The sequence below is a fragment of the Aulostomus chinensis genome, chromosome 14 (genome assembly GCF_037954235.1).
Source record: "Aulostomus chinensis isolate RoL2024-O1b breed Wild chromosome 14, RoL_Achi_v1.0, whole genome shotgun sequence".
NCBI classification, from domain to species: Eukaryota; Metazoa; Chordata; class Actinopteri; order Syngnathiformes; family Aulostomidae; genus Aulostomus; species Aulostomus chinensis.
This window is the reverse complement of record NC_141333.1, coordinates 20048881-20076402: the sequence shown is the minus strand read 5'-3', so window position 1 is coordinate 20076402 and position 27522 is coordinate 20048881. Positions and strand designations below refer to the sequence as shown.

Below are 27522 nucleotides of genomic sequence, written 5' to 3'. Positions count from 1 at the left end.
CTTTGTGACAGGGAGCGCGCTTCCAAATTTTCCTTCTCGCTGCGCTCGCTCGCTGTACCTTAAAATAAGTGCGTGCTCGGCTGAAGGTCACTAAAACACAAAAGGCTTTTTAGTGCTGCGGTCCAATATAGCGCATGCGCACTGCCGGGGGACTGCTTCACAGACCGCAATATGGCGAGAATGCCTGCCAGCGGAGACACAGACGAGGAACAGATGAGCTGCCCTGAGAGGAGCAGGGAAGATGATGGCGAAGAAGAAGATGGAGACGAGATCCAGGAGATCCAGATCACCGGGGAGGAGGAAGACGAAGAGTCGGATACAGTTGGTGTGGAGCAGGAGTGGGAGTCAGGGAGTACAGTGTTGGACCCCAGCTGTTCCGCAGCGAAGACACAAGCGGTCGTTATGCGGAGTATTGACCGAGAAGAGGAGAGAGAGGCGGACCTCTTCGATAGTAGCATCCCCGCTGTGCTGGAGTCTCACCTGGAGGGAGACCTTCAGCGCTCTGAACCGAACAGGCTGAGTGAGAACACCCGCCTGGCTACGCGCTATGCCGTGAGGATCTTCAGGGAGTACTTAAACGAGAAAGCGCAAAGCCCAGACTTTGAAACTCTGGACAAGGAGGCGCTGTGCGCGGTGCTGCGCTCTTTTTACGCAGAGGCGCGCTCCAAAAGTGGGCAGTTGTACAGTAAGTCATCACTCATCAGCATCCGGAGCTCACTGAACCGATACCTCAACGAGCCTCCCTATTGTCGTACCTTGGACCTTACCAAGGACCCAGAGCTGCGTAGTGCAAATCTGACCCTGGCAGCTGTCATAAGGAGACTGGAGGAGCAAGGTGCCGGTCCAGTAGTACAGAAACAAGCCATCACGCGCTCTGACCTGCGCAAACTGTACGAGTCCTCAGTGTTCAACACTGACACTCCGTTCGGACTGCTTAACAAAGTCTGGTTCGAGACCTGCATGTATTTTTGCACCAGGGGACGGGAGAACCAGCGGGAGCTAGAGGAGGATTCTTTCGGTTTGGCAATAGACGAGGACGGTAGGAAGTTTGTCTACTTTAAAGCTCTTGGACCATATCACAAGTCGCGCTCTGCAGCCTGGACCAAGAAGCGTCCAGACGCGGATGAGGACACCCTGCCGCGGATGTACGAGACGGGCACAGAGCTGTGTCCGTACGCTAGCTTCGTCCGGTATGTATCCAAACGGAACCCACTCTGTAGGGCATTCTTCCAGCGGCCCCGAGACCATTGCTGCGCGGATGACGTGACGTGGTACGAAAACAAAGCCATTGGGAAGAACCTGCTGGGCACAAGGATGCAGATGTTGTCGCGCGCTGCCAAGCTCTCCAAAACCTATACAAACCACTGCATCGGTGCCGTGTCCATAGCAACACTTAACAGCATCGTGGGCGCCGCAGGCTGCAAGCCAATGACGACGCTGTATGTTGCAGCGGAGACGGTCAACGGTCTTGTTCAATCCCAACTCCAGTTGGTCATCCCATACCGGGTGACCGATGCTGCGGATCGGACGCCACCGGGTACAACAACAAAAACAGTAGCAACCACAACCAACACCCAAACAACGAAGAGAGTTGCCGAGGACACCGGGGCTTCCCTCTCCAAGAAGCTTTGCGTCCGTCCCGGGACACACACAGAATCTGCTGTGGAGCGGAACGAGGTCGCCCTTGTACCTGCGAGAGCAACGAAATCCCATATGCCTCTGCGGACTGCCGTCCGGTCCCCGGTCACCGTGGCCATACAGGTAACAACATTATGATGATGATGATGGTGATGGTGATGATGATTATTATTATTATTGCTCCAGCAGATCCATGCTGACCAATTTAACCATCAATGATCTTTCAATATGTTGGTAGTGTGCGTAAAATTGCGCCACCAGGTAATAAAAAGCCATATTTAAGTGGGATGTGTATTTTTCAACACAGACTGACGATCTGTTAAAATGTATTTCGTCCAGTCAATTCTAAAAATAAAATTAATAGCCGTCAATCTAACTCATTTTACTCTCATCAGAAACAAGTCTGTGTCCTAATGCTTTGATGTGTTAAAATCTTTCTTTTCTTTTAAGATTTAATTGTTCATCAAATGCTGATTGAGTGCTGCTTGATTTTAGAGAAGTGTATTGTTATGTATACACCCTGACGCATACATATATATTTAGGGCCTGAGCCCGAAGGTACTTCGGAATGAAGACCCTATTATTAAATTAGTTTTTTTAATTGTAAGAGATGACTTTAGAAAAGCGGTATCATTTCCCACCTAACATTGACAAATATGCCTGCTCAGGATTGATTTATAGAATTTTTCATTGTTTTTAACTAAAAAAAAGTCCTGCATGGTTTATAATTTTCCTCGAGTAGAGTAAGTTGAAAGTTTTCCCATATTAATATCATATAATATGATATAATATATTTTATTTGCTTTTGGGTGGCACGGTGGTGCCACCCAAAACGGTGGTGGTGGTTAACAGTGTCGCCTCACGGCGTCAAGGTTTCAGGCACGGGATCTTTCTGTGTGAGTCTCCATGTTCTCCCCGTGCCTGCGTGGGTTCTCTCTGGTACTCCGGCTTCCGCACAGTACAAAGACATGCAAGTGGGGACGAGGCTGATTGAATAATTTAACGTGTCTATACATGTTTGTTGGCCCTGCGATGGACTGGTGACCTGTCCAGGGTGAACCCCGCCTCATGCCCGAAAGCTGCTGGGATAGGCTCCAGCCTCCCCCCCCCCCCCCCCCCCCCGGCCGACTCTAACGACCCCTAACAGGATAAGCGGTAGAAATTGGATGGATTGATGGATATTTGTGTTGAAAAAGAGCGGTATCTGCAAGCAGTGTTAGAAGAAGAATGCCCTCCTCAATAGAAAAAAAACGGTACGTTTTATAATAAAGGTATCTAAAATATAGTTTAAGTACTACCTGTTAAAATAACTTATATACTTTCAAGTGGTTGAGACTGGCGGTTCATGTTTGCTGTAAAAACATCGGTTGTGGTGGAGCCTGTCAGCCAATATTGTTTTTGACACATGAGCACATAGCTTAAAGAAACATTTTTGTAGAGGGAGATCCTCAAAAGTTTTTTTTTTCAAGGGTTGCAAATTAATCCTGATTTCTATTAACATTTCTGTACTGCGGAAACATATTGGTCATATTTCTGTAAGGCTCTTGGTTTTTTGTTTATATGTTTTTTCTCAAAGCTTATTATATCACCCCATATAATCGACTAATCCCAGACATGTTTGTAGAAGTCCTATCAGGGTAGATATTTTTGTGTATAAATGCCAATATGATAGCATTTTCAACAAATCAGTAATGCAGTAGATGTTGGAGATCGTTGAGAAATTGGGTTATGACATAGTTCGTCCAGCAGGGTACTGCTTTGTTTACAAAACCAGCAGCTGAGGTCAAGAAATTTCAAGTCATTAATGGTTCAAATAATAAACCAGCTTAAACATGAAAATGACCAAAATAACATAGGTTAGCATGTTATGAACCACTGAACTGCGTCATCATGGAAGTTGGTTTAGTAGTAGATGACTGACAGCCATCAGTGATGGACGTCCAACCTTAATGTAACTGGGTGGTAAATTTCATCAGATCTTATCTACACTCAGGTTTTAACTAGCTCTCCTTGACGTCGTCATCTTCCGCTTATCCAGGTCTGGGTCGCGGGGGGCAGCAGCCTCAGCAAGGAAACCCAGACCGCCCTATCCGCAGCCACTTCCACCAACCCTTCCGGGGGAATCCCGAGGCATTTCCAGGCCAGCCGAGAGATACAATCCCTCCAGCGTGTCCTGGGTCAGCCCCGAGTCCTCTACCCGGTTGGAAAACCTCCCAAGGGAAGCATCCAGGACAGGGGCGGAGCCAGAAATTTTTCATTGGGGTGGCCAGGGTGAGACCATCACTCACATAGGGGTGGCAATGAGTAGATACCCTAAAATGTCTCGATGGCTTTCTTTCATTATGATGATTTTTACTGTTTGACCTCATAACAGTAGGCCTGTCAGACTAACAGGAAATCTCCACAAATGTAAATATTACTAAACATATCAGCTTGTCCTTGCTGTCCTATTGATACATTACATGTCTTTATTCAGGGTCTTGTGTCCCCAAGAACAAAATCAGGTCTCTTTTCTCCCGCGGTGCTCCCGCCTGCTCTCTGCTCCTGCCAAGTTGTGTCCTACAGCTAAATGCGTCAGTGCAGAACCAATGTTCCACGTGAGAGACGTATTTTAACAAATTATTCCCCAGCCGCGGGGGTGGCCAGTGGGGTGGCTGGAGCACTGTCAGGGGTGGCCCCTGATCCAGGAGGCATCCTCACCAGATGCTGGAACCACCTCAACTGACTCCTGAGTCCCTCACGAATGTCTGAGCTTCTCACCCTGTCTCTAAGGGAGAGCCCAGCCACCCTGCAGAGGAAACTTATTTTGGCCATGTGAATTGGCAAGCTCGTTCTTTCGGTCATGACCCAAAGCTCATGACCACAGGTGAGGGTTGGAACATAGATTGATCGGTACATCGAGAGCTTTGCCTTTCGGCTTAGCTTCCTCTTCACCACAACAGACTGGTTTAGCGCCCGCATCACTGCGGATGCCGCCCCAATCCGCCTGTCAATCTCCCGCTCAGTCCTACCCTCACTCATGAACAAGACGCTGAGATGCTTAAACTCCTCCACCTGAGGCAGGACCTCCCCCCTGACCTGGAATGGGCAGGTCACCCTCCAGCTGAGGACCATTGCCTCAGACTTGGAGGTGCTGATTCTCATCCCAGCCGCTCCACATTCGGCTGCAAACTGTCCCAGCAAGAGCTGGAGGTCGTGGCTTGATGGAGCTAAGAGGACCACATCATCTGCTAAAAGCAGAGACAACATCGTCCTGCTACCAAACTCAACCCCCTCCACCAAAAGTTATGAACAGAACCGGTGACCAAGGGCAACCTTGGCGGAGCCCAACCCTCACCAGGAACAACTCACACTTACTGCCAGCAACCAGACTCTCACTCCTGTAGAAAGACTGACCATACTCCCCCCTTACTCCCGGACCCCATACTCCCAGAGTGCCCCCCGACAGGATGCCCCCTGGAACACAGTCATAAGCCTTCTCCAAATCCACAAAGCATATGTGCACTGGTTGGGCAAAATCCCATGCCCCCTCCAGCACCCTTGTGAGGGTAAAGAGCTGAGCCACGGTTCTGCAGCCAAGGTGAAAATCACATAGCTCCTCCTTAATGTAGTCTAAATCCAGTTTCCCCTGATGTATTAACTAGCTCTCACAATATACTCTTTGTTGTTTTCATATAGTGTACAGTTTGTAAATATTCTTAAAAACTTCAACTAAGATGGATAACAAATTGTAAGCAAGTTCTGAGAATTTTTTATGCCATGTTTTGGCCACAGGGTGGTAATGAGATGCCGTATTGTCACTTTGCCAATTGCATGATGGTCTATGCTTCCTGTTTACATGTGGTCAGCCTGGAGATTGGCGGTCATAGCGATGCTGAGGCATTGTGGTACAAATAACTTGGTAGAAAGAGATCTCGTGAAAATTCTTGTAAATACTGTCTTAAAGATCCATCCATCCATCCATCCATTTTCTTCTGCTTATCCTGTTAAGGGTCGTGGGGGGCTGGAGCCTATCCCAGCAGCTTTTGGGCGAGAGGCGGTCTCGTCCATTGCAGGGCCAACACAGACAGACAACCATTCACACTCACAATTTTAATTCTTTTTGAGTGTACATGACGGTGTTGGTTTGAGCAATGTCCAGGGAGTTACACGTATGTTGAAACATTTTGAAATGTAATTGAACAGGTTACATTTGCAGAGTGAATTCAGTGGACTTATGATTGTGAAACACTCATTCGACAGGAGTATTTTTCTGTCAACAGTCAGCCCACTGCTGTATTTTCTTCCTTTAACTGATTATTTTTTATTTTACTTGCCACTTTTTCTGAGGAACAACACCTGTTAACCTGGTTATACTGCCACTAACTGTGAAAGCATTAAAGGTGCTTTACAACAGACTTAGCAGCTTATGCACAATGTTAACAAAGTCAAGTCAATTTTATTTCTATAGCGCCAAATCACAACAAAAGTTCTCTCCTGACTCTTTACAGGTAGAGCAGGTCTAGTCCCTCACTCCTTCAATGAATTTACACCCAACAATTCTCCATCAGCAGCACGTCCTGCAACAGTGGCGACGAAAACCTTCCTTTTAACAGGCAGGAACATCGAGCAGATCCAGGCTCAATGGGGACGGCCTTCTGCTTTGACTGGTTGGGGTCAAAAGTGATTAACAGTAAATTTAGAACTACAAGGACCTGTCGTTATCCTGAGCCACAATCATAACATTTAAACAGGCGATTTCTGAGGTAACAGCAGAAACATTTTTCTTTTATCAGGGACCAGCATAACCAGTCTATGTTCAGTACCAAATGTTCCTGTTGGAAAGGGTGAAGCACAAAAAAGTTCACCATTGGGATTTCCTTTACAGGGGACTAGAATGTAAAGTCCATGTTTATACTGGAGTTACTTTGGAGAATCCCCTTCAACTCATTGCAGTTTGTTGGTTCCTACTTCCTAGAAAGTGACGGCCAGTTATTTTAAATATACTACCATATGAATTAAAGTGCCATAACATTTACAATGCAAACACACTCTTAACATCGGAATTTTTAAACAGTTAGCAGTTAAACAAAATATTTAGTGTAAATCCCAACTCAACTTAAACAATATTATCGAAGCAACACAAAATTAAACCTTAATGTTATCCTGTTGTGAAAAATAAAACAATCTGCACACAAAATCCTGAGCCACAATCATAACATTTAAACAGGCGATTCCTGAGGTAACAGCAGAAACATTTTACTGTCATCATGGAGCAGCATAACCAGTCTGTGTTCACTACAAAATGTCTCTGTTAGAGTGAGGTGAAGCACAAAAAGTTCACTGCTGGGATTTACTGTGCAGGGGACTAGTTTGAAAGTTCATGTTTGCTGGAGTTGTTTTTTTTTTACTCCTCCGCACTAAGCCAGTTGCTAAGGCACACAAGATTATTTACATTTTCTGCACAATGGGACCAGCAAGAGAAAACAACCTTTCACAGGGGACGGAGGTTGCAGGTGTGGCCACATACTTCTGTATACAGTGTATGGGGCCAGCCTGCTGTGTGAGCCTGGATGTTTGGACCACCACTCTAATGGACAGGAATCTGAACTTATGGCGGCCTCTGCTCTGTATTGATACACACTGTTCTCAATTGAGTCTTCTTTATGTTCAGAATCAGACCACAGGTTTCTCTTCAGTAACCCTCTCTTCCTTAACTAAGTTGGTGATTGAGGCCCACACCTCACTCGTCTCAGCTCTGGGAACCAACGCAGTAGCAATCTTCAAATATGCAATGTTGGCATTTCCCTTATGGACTCCATTTTATATAGCGCTTTTCTACCTTAGCGGTACTCAAAGCACTTTACAGTGTCGTCTCATTCACCCATTCACACACACACTCACACACTGATGGTGGAGGCTGCCATGCAAGGTGCCAACCTACTCATCAGGAGCAATTATGGGTTCAGTATCTTGCTCAAGGACACTTTGACATGGTCACTGGGGTCGGGGATCGAACCAGCAACCCTTTGGTTGATAGATGGCCACTCCACCCCTGAACCATGCCGCCCTCCTTATGTGTCCCCAAGAATTCTCTGAATGTAGACTTGAACTTGGTCATGTAGGCGGGGTCATCATCTGAGCTCTGCATCACCCCAGAGAGATGGCAAAAAGCAGGGGGAGCCACAGAGCATTACACATACTTTTCTCCTCCCAAAAGTTCAGTCAAATACCTGCCACAGAAATTCAATTCCGCGTCAGTCAACAATAAATTGCATTCACAAAAAATAGCCTCTACATATTCATGCTCCATTTGGATATTCTTTTTCTCTCTTACATGAACTCAGACAGGATAGTGAGAAATATTATGTAAAACATACCTGCAAGGCTCCAGTAACGTTTCCAACCTCTGCAACTTGTCCAATTCAGCTGTAGTTGGCATAACAATCTTGGTGCTTGTGGTGAGGACGTCCCTCAGTGGCTGTTCATTTCTGTGGATGCTTTTTATCATGCCCAGAGTTGAATTCCATCTGGTTGGAACATCTTGCACAAGGGCCTCCTTCCTCTGTCCATGTTCAAATTGTTTTTGCCGTAATTCTGCTGCATTAGTTGGACTGTTTAAATTCCCCCACAACTTTTCTGCACTTTGCAAGGACATTGTCAAACGCACTGTTATGCAGAGATACTGTGACAGAACACTGGAGACTGTGCGCAAAGCAGGCGACATGATCAGAAGGCAGTTGTCTTGCAGCAGCAATCATATTTCGTGCACTATCTGTGCTAAGTGTGGTGACTTTATCTGACAAATTCCACTGTTGTACAACTTCGGTGAAGCGTCCCGCACGTGTTTCAGCATAATGTCTCTCCTCTGTTTTCATGACAGACAGAGCGTGTGAATGCAGCACCCACTTCTCATCAATATAATGCACTGTAACTCCGAGGTAATTACGGTTACCAAGTGATGTCTAGTTGTCCCCACTGAGAGCAACAGTAGGTGCACGTTGTAAAGTTGTCACTTTTGCAGTCCTCTCCTTTTCATACAATTTTTGTATTCTTCGTGTGATGGTGCGTCTTGAGGGCATCTCATACCTGCCGTCATTTGTTGCGATTCTCAGTGTTTCAGACCGACGTCTTCCACTACACTAATTTGCCTACAGTCTGTAGCTATCCACTTCGCTATGGCATTTGATAGCTTCTCTTGCTTTGTTTATCTGTATTTCTCCCACACGCTGCATTTACCGTAGTCTGTCGAAGCCTCCCTCCACTGTCTGTTTCGTTGAATGGTTTGCTGATATCAACAGTGTGTTTCGCATTAAGGTGATATTTTAGACTGGAAGCACTCCAATGATAAGAAGTACTCCAATGATAAGGAAATTCAACTTGGCAGTGGTTATGAATAACTTTGTTGCTGTCAATTCCACCGTCTGGAAGACCTTTAAAATGAAAATGAACATGTAAAAGTTCCATAATGTTACCCTTCTTTTCCATGTTTGTTCTGGGTTTTTTTGCATGTTTTTCTGCCAAATTCTTTCTTTTCCAGCTCTGCAGAAGCCAGACAGTTTTTCAAAATAAAAGCACTTGAGCAACATGCGTTAGTGCAGGATAAAATAATTGTTGGCGTTCATAGATTAATGAGTTAACGAGATAATAATGCGTTAACTTACCCAGCCCTAATGAACATATAATTTTTACTCTTCATTTAATTACTATGAGCCCCAGATTTATAGTACTAGTCACCTAAAGTTTGTTGAGCTATGTCTGTCTCACATGTTGCAGGTTCTTTGCAGTTTTTCATCTTGTTCTTGGCTCCTGCAAACAAAATGTAATTCCATTTCTAAATGCAGTTTGCTAGTTGTTAATGAGGCCAAAGGAAACAGCAATGTTTTTAAATTACTGAACACATCAGAGATGTGTATGGTATTTAGAGGTGTGGAACCAGGCTAACAGGGACTTCAATTGAATATTTTATTTGTCGATTCATCACATATTTGTTATAGAACTCATAAGAAAGAATTAACATTAACATCCTTAACATTCATTCAACTGCTCTGATGTAGTTAAGTGTTGACTAGAAAATCCAAATGTCTTTGAATTAGTTTGTAACACTGAGGCTTCATACACTTCACTCTGGTAGCCCTTATACTAACTACACAGTAGACTGAGGAGGTAGCAAAGCAGCAACAACTTCTCACAGCTGTCTCTATGTTGCTATGGGTAACTGAACCCACTGATGAATTTATCAACAATGCACTACAGTGATGGCTGTAGGGTAAACGGTGGCCCCCTTTGTCACTGAAGATACACTCTATGTTTACATGCAGTATTTTACATCTGTATTTCTACAGCTATTTTTTTAAAGCTTGAAATCCCAAGGTCAACACAAAGCAGGGTTTCATGCAGAATATCCACAGGTTATCCATCCATCAATCCATCCATTTTCTTCCGCTTATTCCTTTTAAGGGTCGCGGGGGTGGCTGGACACTATCCCAGCGGCATTCAGGCGAGAGGCGGGGTTCACCCTGGACAGGTCACCAGTCCATCACAGGGCCAACACATAGAGACAGACAACCATTCACACTCACAGTCACACCTACGGGCAATTTAGAGTGTCCAATTAGCCTCGTCCCCAATTGCATGTCTTTGGACGGTGGGAAGAAGAGAGTACCTGAAGAGAACCCACGCAGGCACAGAGAGAACATGGAGACTCCACACAGAAAGACTCAAAACGGGACTCAAACCCGGAACCTTCTTACTGTGAGCCGACAGTACTAACCACTGCACCACCCATGGGTCATTAAACAGATTTGGCAAAAGTTAAGGCCTTAAATAGCATTAAAAAATATTAAATTCAATGTCTAGAGGCATTAAAGATTTGAATACACTTGATGGGGGAAAAAATTTGTTATTCACAGTGTATTTTGATTAGGCTATAAAAACATTTTATAATTTTGATCAGAATGGTTTGATGATCGGTGATTGACAAGTGGAACCCTTTAAATGGATATTGTTTACAGCCAGTGTTCTGACAGTGCACAAAGTTAAAACATCGGATGTTGAGCTGTGGGGAAAGAGCGGAGAGTGGTGTTATGTTGAAAAAAATGGGAAAATGTAATTTTCAATTAAAGTGGTTGGATAAAGAACTGTTCAGAGGCTGGTTAAAGCCTGGTGACGGAAAACTGGGAGAAGAATTTTGTAGTGTGTGCAAAAAAGCTTTTAAACTTTGCACAGTTGGGATCAATGCAATTCAATCGCACATGCGATTAGAAGCCCATAAGTCATCGGAAGGCAGGCAGCAGTTGATTGTGGCACATTTTTTTGCTGGGACCAGCAAAGTGACTGCTCCTGCTACAAACACAACAGCTGCTGCTGCTCCTACCACCTCCACCACCTACCACCTGCAGCAGTGAATGCTTCCAGCTGTGCCGTGACTGGCGGGAAGACTAGCGACCTGCGAGCGGTATCTGGGTTCAATGCAACATTATCAGTGGAGGTGCCCTGGTGTCTGAACACTGCAGTGCAGCACCACTTGTATTCTTCAAATGATGGTGTTTCTGAGCTGTTTTAGGGAATGCTTCCTGACTCTTATATTGCTAAATCTTTTACACATGGAAAGGACAAAGAAAGCAATATTATAAAATTGGGACTTGCCCCACGCCAAATCACAACAAAAGTTATCTCAAGACACTTGAGCAGGTCTAGTACCACACTCCTTCAGTTAATTTACACCTAACTATTCTACATCAGCCAGAAAATCAGGCAACAGCGGAAACGAAAACCTTCCTTTTACCAGGCAGGAATGTCGAGCAGATCCAGGCTCAATGGCCTTCTGCTTTGACCGGTTGGGGGGAAAGAGAGCAGGAGAGCGGGGCAGAGACAAAGACAGATAATGGAGGAAGACAGATAAACAGAAGGAAAGAGTGGGACAGAGACAGAGAGAGAGAGAGAAAGGGAAGAGACTGATGGACAGTCAGGGCGTGATTGGGTGGTACTACAGGTGATGGCTTGAGCCTCTTCAGGTCTGTAGCCTCCTCCAGCAGCACCTGGGATCTGGGATGTGGGGAGGCCAAAGGCTCTGGAGAAGAAGATGAGTTAGTAACACATGTGAGTATGATTTATGTATAACATACAGGAGGACAGAGAGGAAAGAGAGGAGGAGAGAGAAGCCCAGTGCACCATGGGAGATCCTCTGGCAGTCTGAGCCTAGAGCGGCATATCCAGGGGTTAAATTTTCCTGCCAGAACAAGATCTGGCACCTCTGAATTTTGGCTGTACTTATTTGTTTGGGGAGATCTGGTTCCTCTTCTATATTATATAAGTATATATTTATATATTATTTATATAATATATGTTAAAATGTTTTAAATGAAATAATAATGTGCATATATTAATTTACAGAACAAATCCTAAGAATTTCATGTTGTTTAAGATTTAACATCCTTTGAAAGAGTCAGAGAGCTGTTGATGCCCTTGTGCCAACAAACCACGCCCCTGACAGAAAAAACAAACAAAAATTAAAGCTGCAAGCAGCGTTGTTAGGGCCTGAGCCCCCGCACGGCCTACGGCCGCGTCGTTGACGCCGGCCTGAATCCAACGGTGTAATTGACAAATCTGTAGGCCTTGTAGTTTAGGAGTTAGAAGCCTGAGTCTGATCAGAGAGTGAGAGCAGAGCTGAGAGCTGGCCCTTTAAGAACCCCTCCCCCACTGCTCTGTCTTTGATCTGTGCTAGATTGAGAGCAGAGCTGAGAGCTGGCCCTTTAAGAACCCCTCCCCCACTGCTCTGTCTTTGATCTGTGCTAGAGTGAGAGCAGAGCTGAGAGCTGGCCCTTTAAGAACCCCTCCCCCACTGCTCTGTCTTTGATCTGTGCTAGAGTGAGAGCAGAGCTGAGAGCTGGCCCTTTATGAACCCCTCCCCCACTGCTCTGTCTTTGATCTGTGCTAGAGTGAGAGCAGAGCTGAGAGCTGGCCCTTTAAGAACCCCTCCCCCACTGCTCTGTCTTTGATCTGTGCTAGAGTGAGAGCAGAGCTGAGAGCTGGCCCTTTAAGAACCCCTCCCCCACTGCTCTGTCTTTGATCTGTGCTAGAGAGAGAGCAGAGCTGAGAGCTGGCCCTTTAAGAACCCCTCCCCCACTGCTCTGTCTTTGATCTGTGCTAGAGTGAGAGCAGAGCTGAGAGCTGGCCCTTTAAGAACCCCTCCCCCACTGCTCTGTCTTTGATCTGTGCTAGAGAGAGAGCAGAGCTGAGAGCTGGCCCTTTAAGAACCCCTCCCCCACTGCTCTGTCTCTGATCTGTGCTAGAGTGAGAGCAGAGCTGAGAGCTGGCCCTTTAAGAACCCCTCCCCCACTGCTCTGTCTTTGATCTGTGCTAGAGTGAGAGCAGAGCTGAGAGCTGGCCCTTTAAGAACCCCTCCCCCACTGCTCTGTCTTTGATCTGTGCTAGAGTGAGAGCAGAGCTGAGAGCTGGCCCTTTAAGAACCCCTCCCCCACTGCTCTGTCTCTGATCTGTGCTAGAGTGAGAGCAGAGCTGAGAGCTGGCCCTTTAAGAACCCCTCCCCCACTGCTCTGTCTTTGATCTGTGCTAGAGTGAGAGCAGAGCTGAGAGCTGGCCCTTTAAGAACCCCTCCCCCACTGCTCTGTCTTTGATCTGTGCTAGAGTGGAGAGCAGAGCTGAGAGCTGGCCCTTTAAGAACCCCTCCCCCACTGCTCTGTCTTTGATCTGTGCTAGAGTGACAGCAGAGCTGAGAGCTGGCCCTTTAAGAACCCCTCCCCCACTGCTCTGTCTTTGATCTGTGCTAGAGTGACAGCAGAGCTGAGAGCTGGCCCTTTAAGAACCCCTCCCCCACTGCTCTGTCTCTGATCTGTGCTAGAGTGGAGAGAGTGGAGAGAGAGGAGGAGCACCAGAATTGTAGTGTGGAAAAGTGGAATAATTCTGCATACGTTGGTCAAAAGTGGAACATATTACCATATTTTTGTAGGGATTTTTGTCAGGAATACAGTGGTGTGTATTTTGAAGCTGTGGGACTTTTAGTTTACATGTGAGAAGCGAGTGTTTGAAAGTATGTACCATGAGAGCAGACAGGTGCCCCATTAGTTTCCATTGTAAGGTGAAAAGTGTAAAAAGTGTCTCCCCCACTTTGAGGGCTTATAAAACCCAAACATTTTACGCTATATAAAAACTTTTAACAACTCTTAATCAGCAGAGTTTGGAGAGTCATGAAGTTTTGGAAGTGATACCATGAACACCCTAGGAGGAGATAGCGTTTGTTTGGGGCGCAAAATTGTCTGAAATTGGACATTCATGTCCAAATTATGGACGTCCTGTTAGAGTTAGGTCAGGGGTGTCTGTGTATGATTTGTCTTTCTTGATGAGACGAATATAACGGTGTTGGTCACATGTCTGTAGGACATTCCTACAGGCCGTGGCGTGGTTTTTTGTGTATCTAGGTGGCGCCTAGATTTCGCCTTAAGTACCTTCAGGCCCAGGCCCTAATAATAACCCAAAAAACGTAACAATTTCAGATAATATTTGTACCACCATTGGTTTCAATGGGAGACCTCACCCCCCCCCCCCCCCCCTGACCCCCCGGACCCTCCTATGTTTTTTTTGGGGCTGCGATGCTCCTGAGTGTTTGTTTTTAGTGTTTTTAGTGCTTCCTCTGTGTTTCTCTGCTGTGCAAATATAATAGGGTCTTCGCCTGAAGTACCTTCAGGCTCAGGCCCTAAAAACTTGAAATACGCATCTGAGGAACAAGCAGAGAGGGAAAAAAACAGTTACTATTTCAACGCCAACATGTCAAAAAGACATTAAATTAAATTAAATTTGCAGGTAAGTTTGTATGAGTTGCATGACACTTCAAAACGAGTCAGAAAAGCCTCCACAAGCTGTAACTGCCGCTGCAACTATAGCGGTCATGTTGACGATCAAAATCGGCTGCAGCAGGAGGCTAGGGCCGCCACAGCTAGCCAGGTTCACCTACAGCTAGCCTAGCCAGGGCAGAAGGCTGGCACCGGGGCAGCAGCTGGTCAGGTTCACCGCCAGTCGGAGCAGGAGCCAGCTCTCCTCGAATATCTACAAAAGGGTGTTGACTTGGCACATCGTCTGGGACCAAAGAGACAGAATGGGTCTCATCGTTCCATAATCATCCTATTTGCACTGCGCCGCACCCGAGATGCTGTTTGGAAGAGTGCCAAAGGCTGCAAGTTCCTGCGGGATAATAAACTGCGTCTCACCGAGGCAATTTCCCCCAAGGACTGAGTGGCAAGAGAAAAACTCTGGCCCCTGGTGGACAAAGCAAGGAAGGAAGGGAAAAAGGCATCCTTTCTTGGCCCCTACACGCTGATTGACAGAAAGAAGATTGACCATTTGGACATTGGATGAACAGTCTTCCTTGGACAAAGGGACGGGACAAGTCTCAATAAAATGGATAAATTTGGTAAGCCGCCTGCATATTTAATATCTCAAGGGAGATTATAATAGAACTATAATTTACGAAGTATGAAACATGAACTCATGACATGAGTCATGGTAAAGGTTATGATTCCAAATTGTGGTTGATAATGAACACCTGGTAAAGTAAAATGAAGTCACTGGCAAGGGAATTTAATAATTCCTCATGTTTTTCATAAATTGATTGATGCAATGGCTGTGCGCAGCTGGAACTGTGACTTTGATTAACTGTTAGAGAAAGATTCAGCCCGAGCAATGGCACATGTCCTCAAATGATTTATATAAGACATAGTAAAAGAAATAATTGAACAAAAGATATTAAAATATTTGGGGTTTCGCCCATCCTTTTTGACATCTAATTGTATCTATTTTCACAAAGTAAAACAAGCAACTTTATGATACCTGTATTACATTTCTAGAGAGTCACAAGCCTTTCTGGTTGTTTTTCACTTCCTCATTCAAAGGGATCCACTTTGAAGTTGTCGTTCACAGCGATCCACTTTAAATTTCTAGTTCCTTAACTGAGAGCTCAGATTTTTGTTATTGTTCATCTATTTTATTTATTTTGATTTTGATGGACTTCAAGTTTGGTTCTCTAGCTGTCGTGTCATTGAATGTTTTGATGTTTTGTTTTGTTCTGAAGTTTTGTTGCATAATTTTAACCTCTTAGAGGTGCTGCCTTCAAGATGATGGCAGGTGGATTTTCATAATTATCGCAGATGATAATTCAACCTTCATAATGTTTATGGTCATAACTCTCACTCCTCCAATAAAGTGCTTTTTGGTCAGATAACTTCAAATATAGATGAGCTACGGCGCAAATACCCCAACTCTTGCACAATTTTAGGTGGCAACTTAAATGAACGTGCTGATGATGCAATGGATAGATTCCCCCCGAAACTGTGTTAGAACCAAAATGATAATATCTCTAAACTATGCTCAGATCTCTCCTTGATGGATACATGGCATTTTTTTTTAACCCAGACACACAGGATTTTACGTGGGGTAAAGGAAATCTATCATCTAGATCCAGGATTGACCTTTTTTTTTATTTCCTCGTTCACAGAATACGTCAAGGTTATGAGGATATTGGAAATTGAATAATGCCCTTTGTAAAGACAAACTTTTTAATGAGAGTGTAAATTGGGAATACTTTAAATTTATGACAAGATCTATTGCCATAAAAAGAAACAAAGAGAAAAAAGCCCAAAGAAATAAAACTGAATCTGACTTATTAACTAGACTTGGTTTCCTTTTGTATAAATCTAAATTATCATCTGAAGAGGAGCTAGAAGTAAAAGACACAATTAAAAATAGATCAGATTTATATTGAGTTGGCTAAAGGTGCGTTTGTGAGATCCAGAGCCAAGTGGTTGGAAGAGGGGGAGACGAATTCCAGCCACTTTTATGCTTTGAAGAAAAGAAATGGTCAAAGGAAGTCACTAAGTATGCTTAATATTAATGGTACTGAGTGTATAGATGAAAAATTAATTTCTGATTTTGTTTTCTCCTTTTATAGTAACTTGTACAAATTGGAATTCAACATCCCCTCATGGGAATTGTTTATGAATAAGATTTTTTTAAAAAACAGTCACAATTGTCGAGGACCTCAAAGAGATCTGTGATGCTAATCTGACCATGGAGGAAGTCAAAACTGCTCTTTTCTCAATGAGAAGGGGCAAGTCCCCAGGTATAGATGGGCTTTCAGTTGAATTTTATACTCATTTCTGGGATGTCTCTCAGAAACCTTTGACTCTTATGTACAATGAATGTGTCGCACAGGGTGAGACGGTAACAACTATGAAACAAGGAGTTACATCGCTAATTCCAAAACCAGATAAAGACAATTTATTGATAGAAAACTGGCGTCCTATTACCCTTCTTACCATTGATTACAAGTGGAAACCCAATCAGGTTTTGTTAAAGGGAGGCACATCAGCAATAACATTAGACTTGTTTTGGATTTATTGGACCATGCAGATTCAGTACACTCAAATGCACTTATTCTCTTTGTAGACTTTTACAAAGCCTTCGACAGCATTGAACATCAGTTCCTAACTGAAAGTCTCAAAATGTTTGGCTTTCAGTCATAGGGGTTATTGAAATGTTTTCCAAAGGCATAAATAGCTCAGTGATTGTCAACTATAGCACCTCTAGTAGAGTTGACATAAATCGTGGTGTCGGACAGGGATGCCCTATTTCACCCTTCCAGTTTATTTTGGCTGTGTAATTATTGTCATTGAATATAATTCATGATTCAGATCTTGAAAGCATTTCCTTGTTTGATAGGGAAATAAGAATTTCTCTGTTGGCAGACGACACAACCATTTTCCTTAAAGATAAAGAGCAGTTGGGGAGAGCTGTTGACCTCGTTCAACAGCTTTCTTTAGCGTTGGTCTGAAACTTAATATATCTGAATGTGAATTATTGCCTGTGTGCCAGTGGGATGATGTGGTCATAGGCAATAGCCCGGTAAAAACCAAGGTTACATACTTAGGCATTCAACTAACAAAAATATGATAACAAGGCAACAACTGAACTTTTCTGGAAGGATAAAGACGACTAGAGATATCTTTAATCTCTGGCTTCAGAGAGATTTAACTCTATATGGAAGGGTTCTTCTTTCCAAAGTTGATGGCATCTCTCATTTTATTTATCCATCTCTTTGTCTCTTTGTGAGTGGCTCCAAAGCTAATGAAATTAACAGGTAATTTCTGGGCTTTATCTGGAAAAATAAAACACACAAGATGAAAGACACAGTCCTATCTAATAGCAGAGCGGAAGGTGGCCTTGAGGTTCGTAATTTCATCGATATTATAAGAACTTTTAAAATAAATTGGTTAAAAAGATGTTTGAAACATCTAAATTCATTGTGGTTCTTCATCCCTAATCGTATCTTTGATCAAATTGGTCTTCTGACTTTCATTTTATCTTGTAATTATTCACCCGGCAAGCTCCCCATCTAACTGTTCATCATTTCATCATCTCTTCTTTCCTGGAAACTCTGTTTTGTTCACGACTTTTCACCTCAGAAAAGAATAACGATTGTATAACCATAAGGAACAAGTCTCTTTTTTTACCCTTTAATGGTTTGACAGAAATATAAATAATATTTTTTCTGTTCTGGATGAAAAAGGGCTTGTCCTCTCCCATGAGAGCTTTATTTCTCGTCATAACTTTCCTATACCCTTCAGAGAGTACAAGTCAGTGATAAAAGCAATCCCCTCTGGATTACTAAATCTAATGACAAGTCACTTATCCTTCTGTGAAGGAAATATTCCAGAGTCTTCACCAACTTTGCTCCTGAATGGTATCAATATACAAGAAAAAAAAAAAAGTAATAACGAGCAAACACAATAGGGTCTTCGCCTGAAGTACCTTCAGGCTCAGGCCCTAATAAACATACAAGGGGGATTTTTCAGGACAAAAAGAGATTCTCTTACCCAAGGGGGAAACTCCACTAGAACTCTCATTTGGAGGACATAAAGTGGAAAAAAGCGTGACTTTTGCCTCATAAATACTGTATTCATAACAAAGTAAAAGAAGTTCATTTCTAAATTCTTCACAAAATGTATCCTGTTAACTCTTTAATCTCTAAATATATGGATATGGACAGTTCATGTGGGTTTTGTGGACATGCTGATGAAACTTTAAGCCATATTTTTTCAATGTACTGTCACAATGCAACTTTGGTCAGAAGTGAGCTCTTATGTTTTCACCCAATCTAACCTGTCATATTTTGTTTCCCAAAAAGATGTGATATGTTATGATGAAAATAAGAACAAATGTCTTCAGTCTGTAGTTAATTTTGTTATTTTATTTTGGAAATTTTGTATTCATAAACAAAAGTTTTCAGCCTCCAAACCAACCTTTCCTCACTTCCTGACTGAATTTACCTCACTCTATAAATCCCTAACTTTGATAGAAAATACAAAGATGTACAATTTTTAGTTTACTATGAAAAGGTATTTGGCGATCCCCCTGACATGTAATGAGTTGAATGACAGTTATGTATTGACGCATGAAAGACAAACATACTAGTATTATTTATGTGTATTGGTTATTTATTTATGTATCTTCTTAACATTGTCACAGTTGAGAATTAACTCAGATCTTGGCAGCTAATTTACTTTGACATGTTTTTTATTTTTTTAGCCATAGATTTTTTACATTGTATTTATTGAACAGATCTCATGTTTTGTTGTATGTTGTTGTGTGACATGATATGTAAACTCCTTGATGAAATAAAGTCTTGGGAGGGAAATAAATTTACATTTCGCGCGATAGGTGTCGCACGTACCATTCAGAATTTACTGTGGGGGGTTGGGTGGAGCTCCGATACTCTGGTCTGACCCACGTCAGTCATAACGCAGGGGTGCAGACATTGATAAAGTGATTTAAAAAAGGCGAATTCGTGAAATTTCGTTGAGAATTTTACAGAGGGGCACAGTGCATGTTTACCAGGGCCCGTGTCCTGGTAAAAAGTGTCTGGCGACGTCTCTGATTCAACCTGGAATTGACAAAAGCATGGACTAGTTGTTCTGCATCTTTTTTAGACAGGATGTGTCTGATGTAAGCGATGTTATGTAAATGAAAGAAAGCTGTCCTAGAGATTTGCTTCATGTGGGAGTTAAAGAGGACAGATCCTGATCAAAGGTAGGGCTGGGGGCCAGGGTGATGTCATCCAGGGTATTTATCTCATTAGATAAGATGTTCCTAAGGTGTTTTGGGCCCGGCACAATAACTTCAGTTTTGTCAGAGTTTAACAAAAGGAAATTATGGGTCATCCATGTTTTTATGATGACGACGATGACAAATACCAACTGAGATCAACCTCGTAAATATGACCTGAACCAGTTTAGTGTGGTTCCTTTAATACCAGTGACAGGTTCCAGTCTCTGTAGAAGGATATGGTGGTCAATGGTATCAAAGCTGCACTGAGATCTAATCAGACCAGCACAGAGACCAGTCCCTCATCTGGTACCAGTAGGAGGTCACTGGTACCTTTGACTAGTTCTGTTTGTGTGCTAGGATGAACCTGGAACCTGACTGAATCCTCCAATCAGCTGTTGCTGTGGAGAAGTCACAGAGCTGTTTAGCAGCTGCTTCCTCCAGGATTTTGGAGAGAAATGGAAGATGTGATGTTGGTCTGGAGTTGGCCAAAACATCAAGATCCAGGGTTGTATTTTTGAGAAGGGGTTTACTTACTGCTACATTAAAGGACTGTGGGATGGAACCAGATACCAGCGCCACACTGATCTAAGAGGGAGGGGCTAACGAGGGGAGAGAGTCTTTAAGCAGCTTAGTAGGGATGGGTCTAGGAGACAGGTGGATGATTGAGAGGAGGAAATTACTGTACTAAGCTCATGAAGGCTGATGGGAGCAAAACTATCAAAGTTTATGTCTGGTCCTACAGCTGCCTCTGAGGTTTCTTTGGGTCTTGTGTTCCTCCATTGGTGCTGTGTACTAGGGCTGTGTCTCCCAGTTGACTGGTCGATTTATTAGTCAATACGTTCTGGTTCGACCAAAATTCTGATTGGTCAATTTTTTGTCACGTTAATTTCATCAGGAGGAAAGTACCAAGTGCTAATGGGGGTGTTTTCAAAGCACCCCTGTTTCACAGATAACAATTTATCTTTGAACACCCCCCTTGTTTTGCTATTTTGGACTAGCCGGACCCGCGAGAGACAGACAGACTGAAGCGTATTAGAAGGCCAACATCTGGTGGTTTGATGAATGTATATTTAATTTTGACGGTTTCATTTAAAGTCAGTCCTCGTCCACCAAGTCAAAGACATCTGCAGGGTGGCAGCATTTCATGAAAATAGATGATGGCAAAAAGTTCAATGCAAAGTTTGCCAACAACAGTTTTCATGTCACAGCTCCACTACAAACACGGCCTATCACCTAGAAACGGTAAGCTAACGTGTCCACCTGAGGTTGCCCCGTCAGTTTTGAGTATAGAACATATCAGAATTGACATTTCAATGTTTTAGTCAAATAATTGTGTTTGTTTTAATTGTAAAAATTCTTACAGTGGACTTGCCTTTTGTGTTTAAGAGTAAAGTTTTAAGTTAAAAGTCTATTTGTGTCTCAGCTGCGATGCCGAGCTCCTCTGTTCAGTCTCGCTCTGTGCGCAGGACAAATGATAGCGTCGGTCAGTTATTATAACGTGACAGAAACAATTGTCTCAATATTCCTCAACAGGTTTTGTGCTGATAGTTGACACAGTATATTCTTCATGTATAAAATTTGTTGATTTTTAGTCGAAATTTGAGGGCTTCAGTCGACCAAGAATTTCTTTGGTTGATTGCAGCCCTATTGAGTAGTAGGCTGCTGTAGTTCTATGAAGGGCTTTCCTACAGGTTTCAGGTTTCTGAGTTTTGTATTTAACGTGTCTGAATGTGGAATTGTACCAAGGTGTTTCCTTGGATTTAGAGTTCTCTTTTTTTAGTGGGGCAATCGAGTCCAGAGTTGTCCCTAAGGAGCCTGCTGCACTATTGATAAAAGGATCAGTTTGGGAGGGACAAAGGTTGACAACAGCGTCCTCTGTTACAGTGGGACATGACACTGAATTTAGCACCACTGGAATCTCTTCCTTAAATCCAGGTGTGGCCTGATCAGACAAACATCTGGAAACTACAGTTTTCCTGAGTGGAGTGTAGACGATTAGTGCGAATTCCAGAGTGATTGATTGGTGGTCTGATAAAAGCGTTCTGTGGAAACACAACTAGATGCTCAACTTCAGTTCCACATGTTAGGAGGAGGTGGAGGTGCGGTTGTGACAGTGAGGGGGTTCATGGACAGACTGATGGACACCAGTTGAGTCTAGAAGAGAGAGAAATGCAGTATCCACACGTAATCAATTTTAAAAAAGAACTGATTTCCACAGTCAACAAACCAGAACCATTTTTGTTGATGTTTGATGAAAGTTTGAATCAGTCAACAAAAACAAACAATTGGATTTTCATGTGCAGTTTGGGGAAGTTTTTTTGTGTCCGCTCATGTTATCTTGGATCACAGTTCATGGGACACAAAGACACAGGATCTACTGCACCACTTCAAAGTAAGTAGAGTCATGCCTTATCAAACCAAATTGATTCGAATTGTATTACAGAGCAACATTCGTACACATTAAATGCAACATAAAGTGCTTTACAAATGATTGAAACATGTAATGACTAAAAAGGTTGACTTTAAATAGTTAAAATATTGACAACCTGCTCACACCTTGTGTTTATACACTCAAATAGGCACACACACAGCAGGCATAAAAAAAACAAAAAACACCGCAGGTACCAGTCTCACACAAACAGACACAGGAACATAAACATACTCAAATTGTGGAGACATTGATGTTAATGGATTTGTGTTGAGATGAATTAAGAATGAGGTCAGCTTTCTATGTTTACTGCAAATCTAAGACACAAGATATGTTTGTCATTTCTCAGTGAATCTTACAAGTTGGAGATGATGATTTATAGCTGTTTTTTAATTATCTAAGAGCAAACTTAAAATTTAACCAGAATTTTTTTTTCAATTTGTATGCATGGTTTCAAATCCATTGAACAAATTATTTATTCTTTTCTTAGGAATTTGTGCACCTTTTTAGACCTGAAAAATCTCCTTTCCATTAGCATGAATGGCCCAAAAGTGAACTTTGTGAAGTTTCCCAGTGACCTCCAGCAAGAACTTGCTGAACTACATGGAGGACGACAGCTAATTTCTGTGGGAAATCTACACAACTCAATCAAGACTGGCTTCTCCACATGGAATCTTGATAAACTGTTGAGAGCAACGCACTTTGGTTTTCACAAGAAGAATGAATGAATGCAAGAAGAGAGGACTACACTAAACTTACTGGCACATCTCTGTTTCTGCCAATCTGCCTTTTGCAGAGAGAGCCATTGAAGTATGGCCAAAGCTCAAAGACTATGTTGCGGCAGTCTGCAGAAAATAACTCCCAAACCCTGGAACTTCATCATTCGATACCCTTTAAGCAGCAAATAAGGATCCCCTGATCTTAGCTAAGCTTCATTTTTTTCATGGTAGTATCCAGAACTTTCTGTCCATTCTTTAAGAAGTACCAGAGCGATGAGCCTGTCCTGCCATTCCTGTGCAAATACTTGACCAAGCTGATGATGGTAATAGCCTCAATTTTTGTTTCATTTACATGGCTATTTTTTAGTAAAAACTGTGTAGAGAACATGTGTGTTAAGTGGAATCCCAAGCTGACCAACAGGATGTTAATTAGATCAATCTGTTTTTCATTTTACAGAGTCTGGTGAGACATTTCATCAAAAAAAGGGAGTTACTCCAAGACATCATCCCCTTTAAACTGACCAAACTTGACCCTAATGACAAGAAGGGTCAAGACAGTGTTAGTGCATGTCATGCTGACATTGGATTTGGTGCTGAGTCTGTCCTTAAAGGTACTTTATTATAGTTTATTTTCTTTTGTTTCAATGTAGAGAGCTACAAAATTGATTTGAAATGAATGTTGACAATAAGGATTTTATTCTATTACACACAAAATTATACCTACATTCATTCCCCATATCCAGAGGGCCAAAAAAGTATTTAGTCAGCCACCAATTGAGCAAGTTCTCCCACTTATAAAGATGAGGCCTGTAATTTTCATCATAGGTATACCTCAACCATGAGAGACAAAATGAGAAGAAAAAAAAATCCAGAAAATCACATTGTCTGATTTTTAAAGAATTAATTTGCAAATTACAGTGGAAAATAAGTATTTGGTCAATAACAAAAGTTCATCTCAAAATTTTGTTATATACCCTTGGTTGGCAATGACAGAGGTCAAACATTTTCTGTAAGTCTTCACAAGGTTTTCACACACTGTTGCTGGTATTTTGGCCCGTTCCTCCATGCAGATCTCCTCGAGAGCAGTGTTGTTTTGGGGCTGTCGCTGGGCAATACGGACTTTCAACTCCCTCCAAAGATTTTCTATGGGGTTGAGATCTGGAGACTGGCGAGGCCACCACAGGACCTTGAAATGCTTCTTACAAAGCCACTCCTTTGTTGCCCGGGCGGAGTGTTTGAGATCATTGTCATGCTGAAAAGGCCTAGCCACATTTCATCTTGAATGCCCTTGCTGATGGAAGGAGGTTTTCACTCAAAATCTCATGATACATGGCCCCATTCATTCTTTCCTTTACATGGGTCAGTCCTCCTGGTCCCGTTTTAGAAAAACTGCCCCAAAGCATTATGTTTCCACCCTCATGCTTCACAGTAGGTATGGTGTTCTTTGGATGCAACTCAGCATTCTTTCTCCTCCAAACACAACAAGTTGAGTTTTTAACCAAAAAGTTCTATTTTGGTTTCATCTGACCATATGACATTCTCCCAGTCCTCTTCTGGATCATCCAAATGCTCTCTAGCAAACTTCAGATGGGCCTGGACATGTACTGGCTTAAGCAGGGGGACACATCTGGAACTGCAGGATTTGAGTCTCTGGCGGCGTAGTGTGTTACTGATGGAAGCCTTTGTTACTTTGGTCCCAGCTCTCTGCAAGTCATTCACTAGGTCCCGTGTGGTTCTGGGATTTTGCTCCCCATTCTTGTGATCGTTTTACCCCACAAGGTGAGATCTTGCGTGGAGCCCCAGATCGAGGGTGCAGGTGCAGGTCTACAATTTTGTTTCTGGTGTCCTTTGACAGCTCTTTGGTCTTGGCCATAGTGGTGTTTTGGGTGTGACTGTTTGAAGTTGTGGACAGGTTTCTTTTATACTGATAACAAGTTCAAATAGGTGCCATTAATACAGGTAAGGAGTGGAGGACAGAGGAGCCTCTTAAAGAAGAAGTTACAGGTCTGTGAAAGCCAGACATCTTGCTTGTTTGTAGGTGACCAAATACTTTACTGAGGAATTTGTCAATTAATTCATTAAAAATCCCACAATGTGATTTCCTGGATTCCTTCCCCCCATTCTGTCTCTCATAGTTGAGGTGTACCTGTGATGAAAATTACAGGCCTCTCTCATTTTTGTAAGTGGGAGAACTTGCACAATTGGTGGCTGACTAAGTACTTTTTTGCCCCACTGTATTGCTTATGCTGTCGACCAGCCTCTTTGATAGGCTCTGCAGAGCAAGCGAAGAAACAGGCTAGGTTAACTCTCAGCCCTGGAGTTTAGAAGGGTCCACACAGTCCTCTCAAGAATCATGACGAAAATTCAAGAAAGGAGTCCAATGAAATATCTCTCTGTCAGGGAAATTGCATTCTTGGACCCCCCCAACATAACGAGAGACCCAGAATGGTGCAAGGGAAAGATGAAGTTGCTCGTGCAAAGATTCCTGCAGGACAAGCAGTTGTCAGGCAGTGTCTTAGATGGTAGGAATATTAAAGGGATAGCTTCAAAATCAAGGTTTAACACTGCATTGTGTTTGTGTACATAAAATGTATTCTCACTATGCTTGAATCTTAATGAAAACAGGGTTTTTGTTACTACTTTTTTATTTGCATGCTAGTAATTTGACCCTTATCTCAATTTACTAACATCTCAAGTTGTATGGCTGAAAAGAGCCTCTAGAATACAAACAGCTGATAAAACATATCAGAATTTTTTTTTCCCCAGATTGTTTTCTATAAACATGCCTATCAATCTCTGCTCTGATCACAAATACTAAATTTAGAAATTGAATAAAAAATATCTTTGTAAATGTCAATTTCATGATATTTATCTGATGTTTTTACCTCAGTTTATTTGAGTGGCTGTTGTCAGCCACAAACAAGTGCAGATGTTAGTACATTTTTTCTACAGTGTATTATTGACCTAAGTGAAGAAGTTGAATTTTGAAAAATGAATGTAAAACAAATGTTACAATTAAACATGTAATACAATTGAAATGATAGCCAAATGGAGAGGATGTCTTGATCCTTAGGGTAATTTAAAAGGTATAATATTGTCTGAAATGATGAGGAGAAACTCGATTCTACATTATTTAGTCAAACTCAAATTTTACAAACATTGGAATGCTGTATCAATTTGACATCTATAAATGAGCATTTTTACATTGTGATTTCATGACTTATTTTTGTGTGTTGTCGATTGCAGGTGATGCTCTTGTGCAACAATTCGACAGCTTTCTTTCTCAGCATGGCAACAGCCAGGAGTTTCTCACCCTCAAACCGATGGATCAGCAGCTTGATGGTTTTCTTCATGAAACTCTCAACCATGCTTATCCTGAGCTCCAGAGTTTTTTCAATGCCTTCTGCTCTTATCTCATGGGCAAACTACAGTGGAAAGAGGCTTCTCTGTCAACAGGGAAGTGGAGACCTGCAACATAATTGAACAAACTGTTGTGGCCCAGAGACTAGTCTGTGACCAGGTCAGAGCTTGTGAAGGCGCTCTCAGTGTCTCTCACAAAAGAACGACTGGCTTCTGTAGCCTCAGCCAGGACAAAATACAGAATGCACCTCTATGAAGAGAGGAGGAAGCGAGAAGGTGCAGTGTGTGGACCAAGAAAAGCATGGGAAGATAAGCTGGAAGCACTGAGAAAGAAAAAGACTGTGTTGATGGAGGTGTGCGCCAGCCTTCAGAAGGACATTGATGAACTTGCTGAAAAAGCTGAGAACAGTGGACACAGTGCACTCATGGCTCAAATGATCACCAAGTTAAATACTCTGAGGAGATGCAATGACAAATGCCTTGAACTATATAATGTTGAGACAGAGATGGAGCAAAAAAGAAACCAACTAAGATATATGCACTAATTATTATACACAAAGTTAAATCTGTGTGATTCTTTACTGCCATTGTCAGGAGGTTTGAGATTAGTTTTTCACATTCCTCATGCTGGTTTTTTATTTTTGAAATGTGCAAATAAATTCTGAGACTGTAAACCATCTTGAGAGCCATTTCAAATTCACTAATGTGAATCTAGATTTTCTTCTATTCAAGGTTATAATTGTCAAATACTTAATTATCGCTCTCGTTTGTTTATTTATATATATATTATATTATATTATATATATATATATATATATATATATATATATATATATACATACATATATATATATATATATATATATACATATATATATATAAATAAATAAATAATAAACATCTGCAGTTGGACATGGGAATTGAATGTATTTAAAGTGTAAATAACAGTACTCCATGGAGGAAACAGAGTTGGGGGAGTACTGGGGGGGGGGGGTTGTCCAATCTCCGGGGCAGAAGTCACCGAGGTAGTTGAGCAACTCCGTGGTGGCAGAGCTCCAGGGTTGGATGAGGTTCGGCCCGGGATATGTCAAGGCTCTGGATGTTATGGGGCTGTCTTGGTTGACATGCCTCTGCAACGTTGCGTGGACATCAGGGGTTCTGCCTTTGGAGGGGCAGACCGGGGAGGTCGTTCGCATCTTTAAGAAAGGGGACCAGAGAGAGAGAGAGAGAGATATACATACATACACAAATACATACATCAGGGTTTCCCTGAAAAAGTCT

At 42.5% G+C, this 27522-nt stretch overlaps 1 protein-coding gene and 1 pseudogene across 3 annotated transcripts in view; one reads left to right on the top strand and one right to left on the bottom strand.

Moving 5' to 3' along the window:
• Positions 1-144: 144 nt before the first annotated feature.
• Positions 145-27522, top strand: part of LOC147250082 (uncharacterized) — a 40198-nt gene continuing 12820 nt past the window's right edge. For 2 of the 3 annotated variants that reach the window (XM_086224177.1, XM_086224179.1), the window contains exon 1: positions 145-1761. In XM_086224177.1, the coding sequence (XP_086080303.1) occupies positions 172-1761 (1590 nt within the window). In that variant the 5' untranslated portion in view covers positions 145-171. Of the gene's footprint in view, positions 1762-23338; positions 23493-26127; positions 26998-27522 lie in introns of those variants that run through there. The other variant, XM_086224178.1, reaches the window with a different exon arrangement.
• Positions 5047-9105, bottom strand: LOC147250083 (E3 SUMO-protein ligase ZBED1-like; annotated as a pseudogene).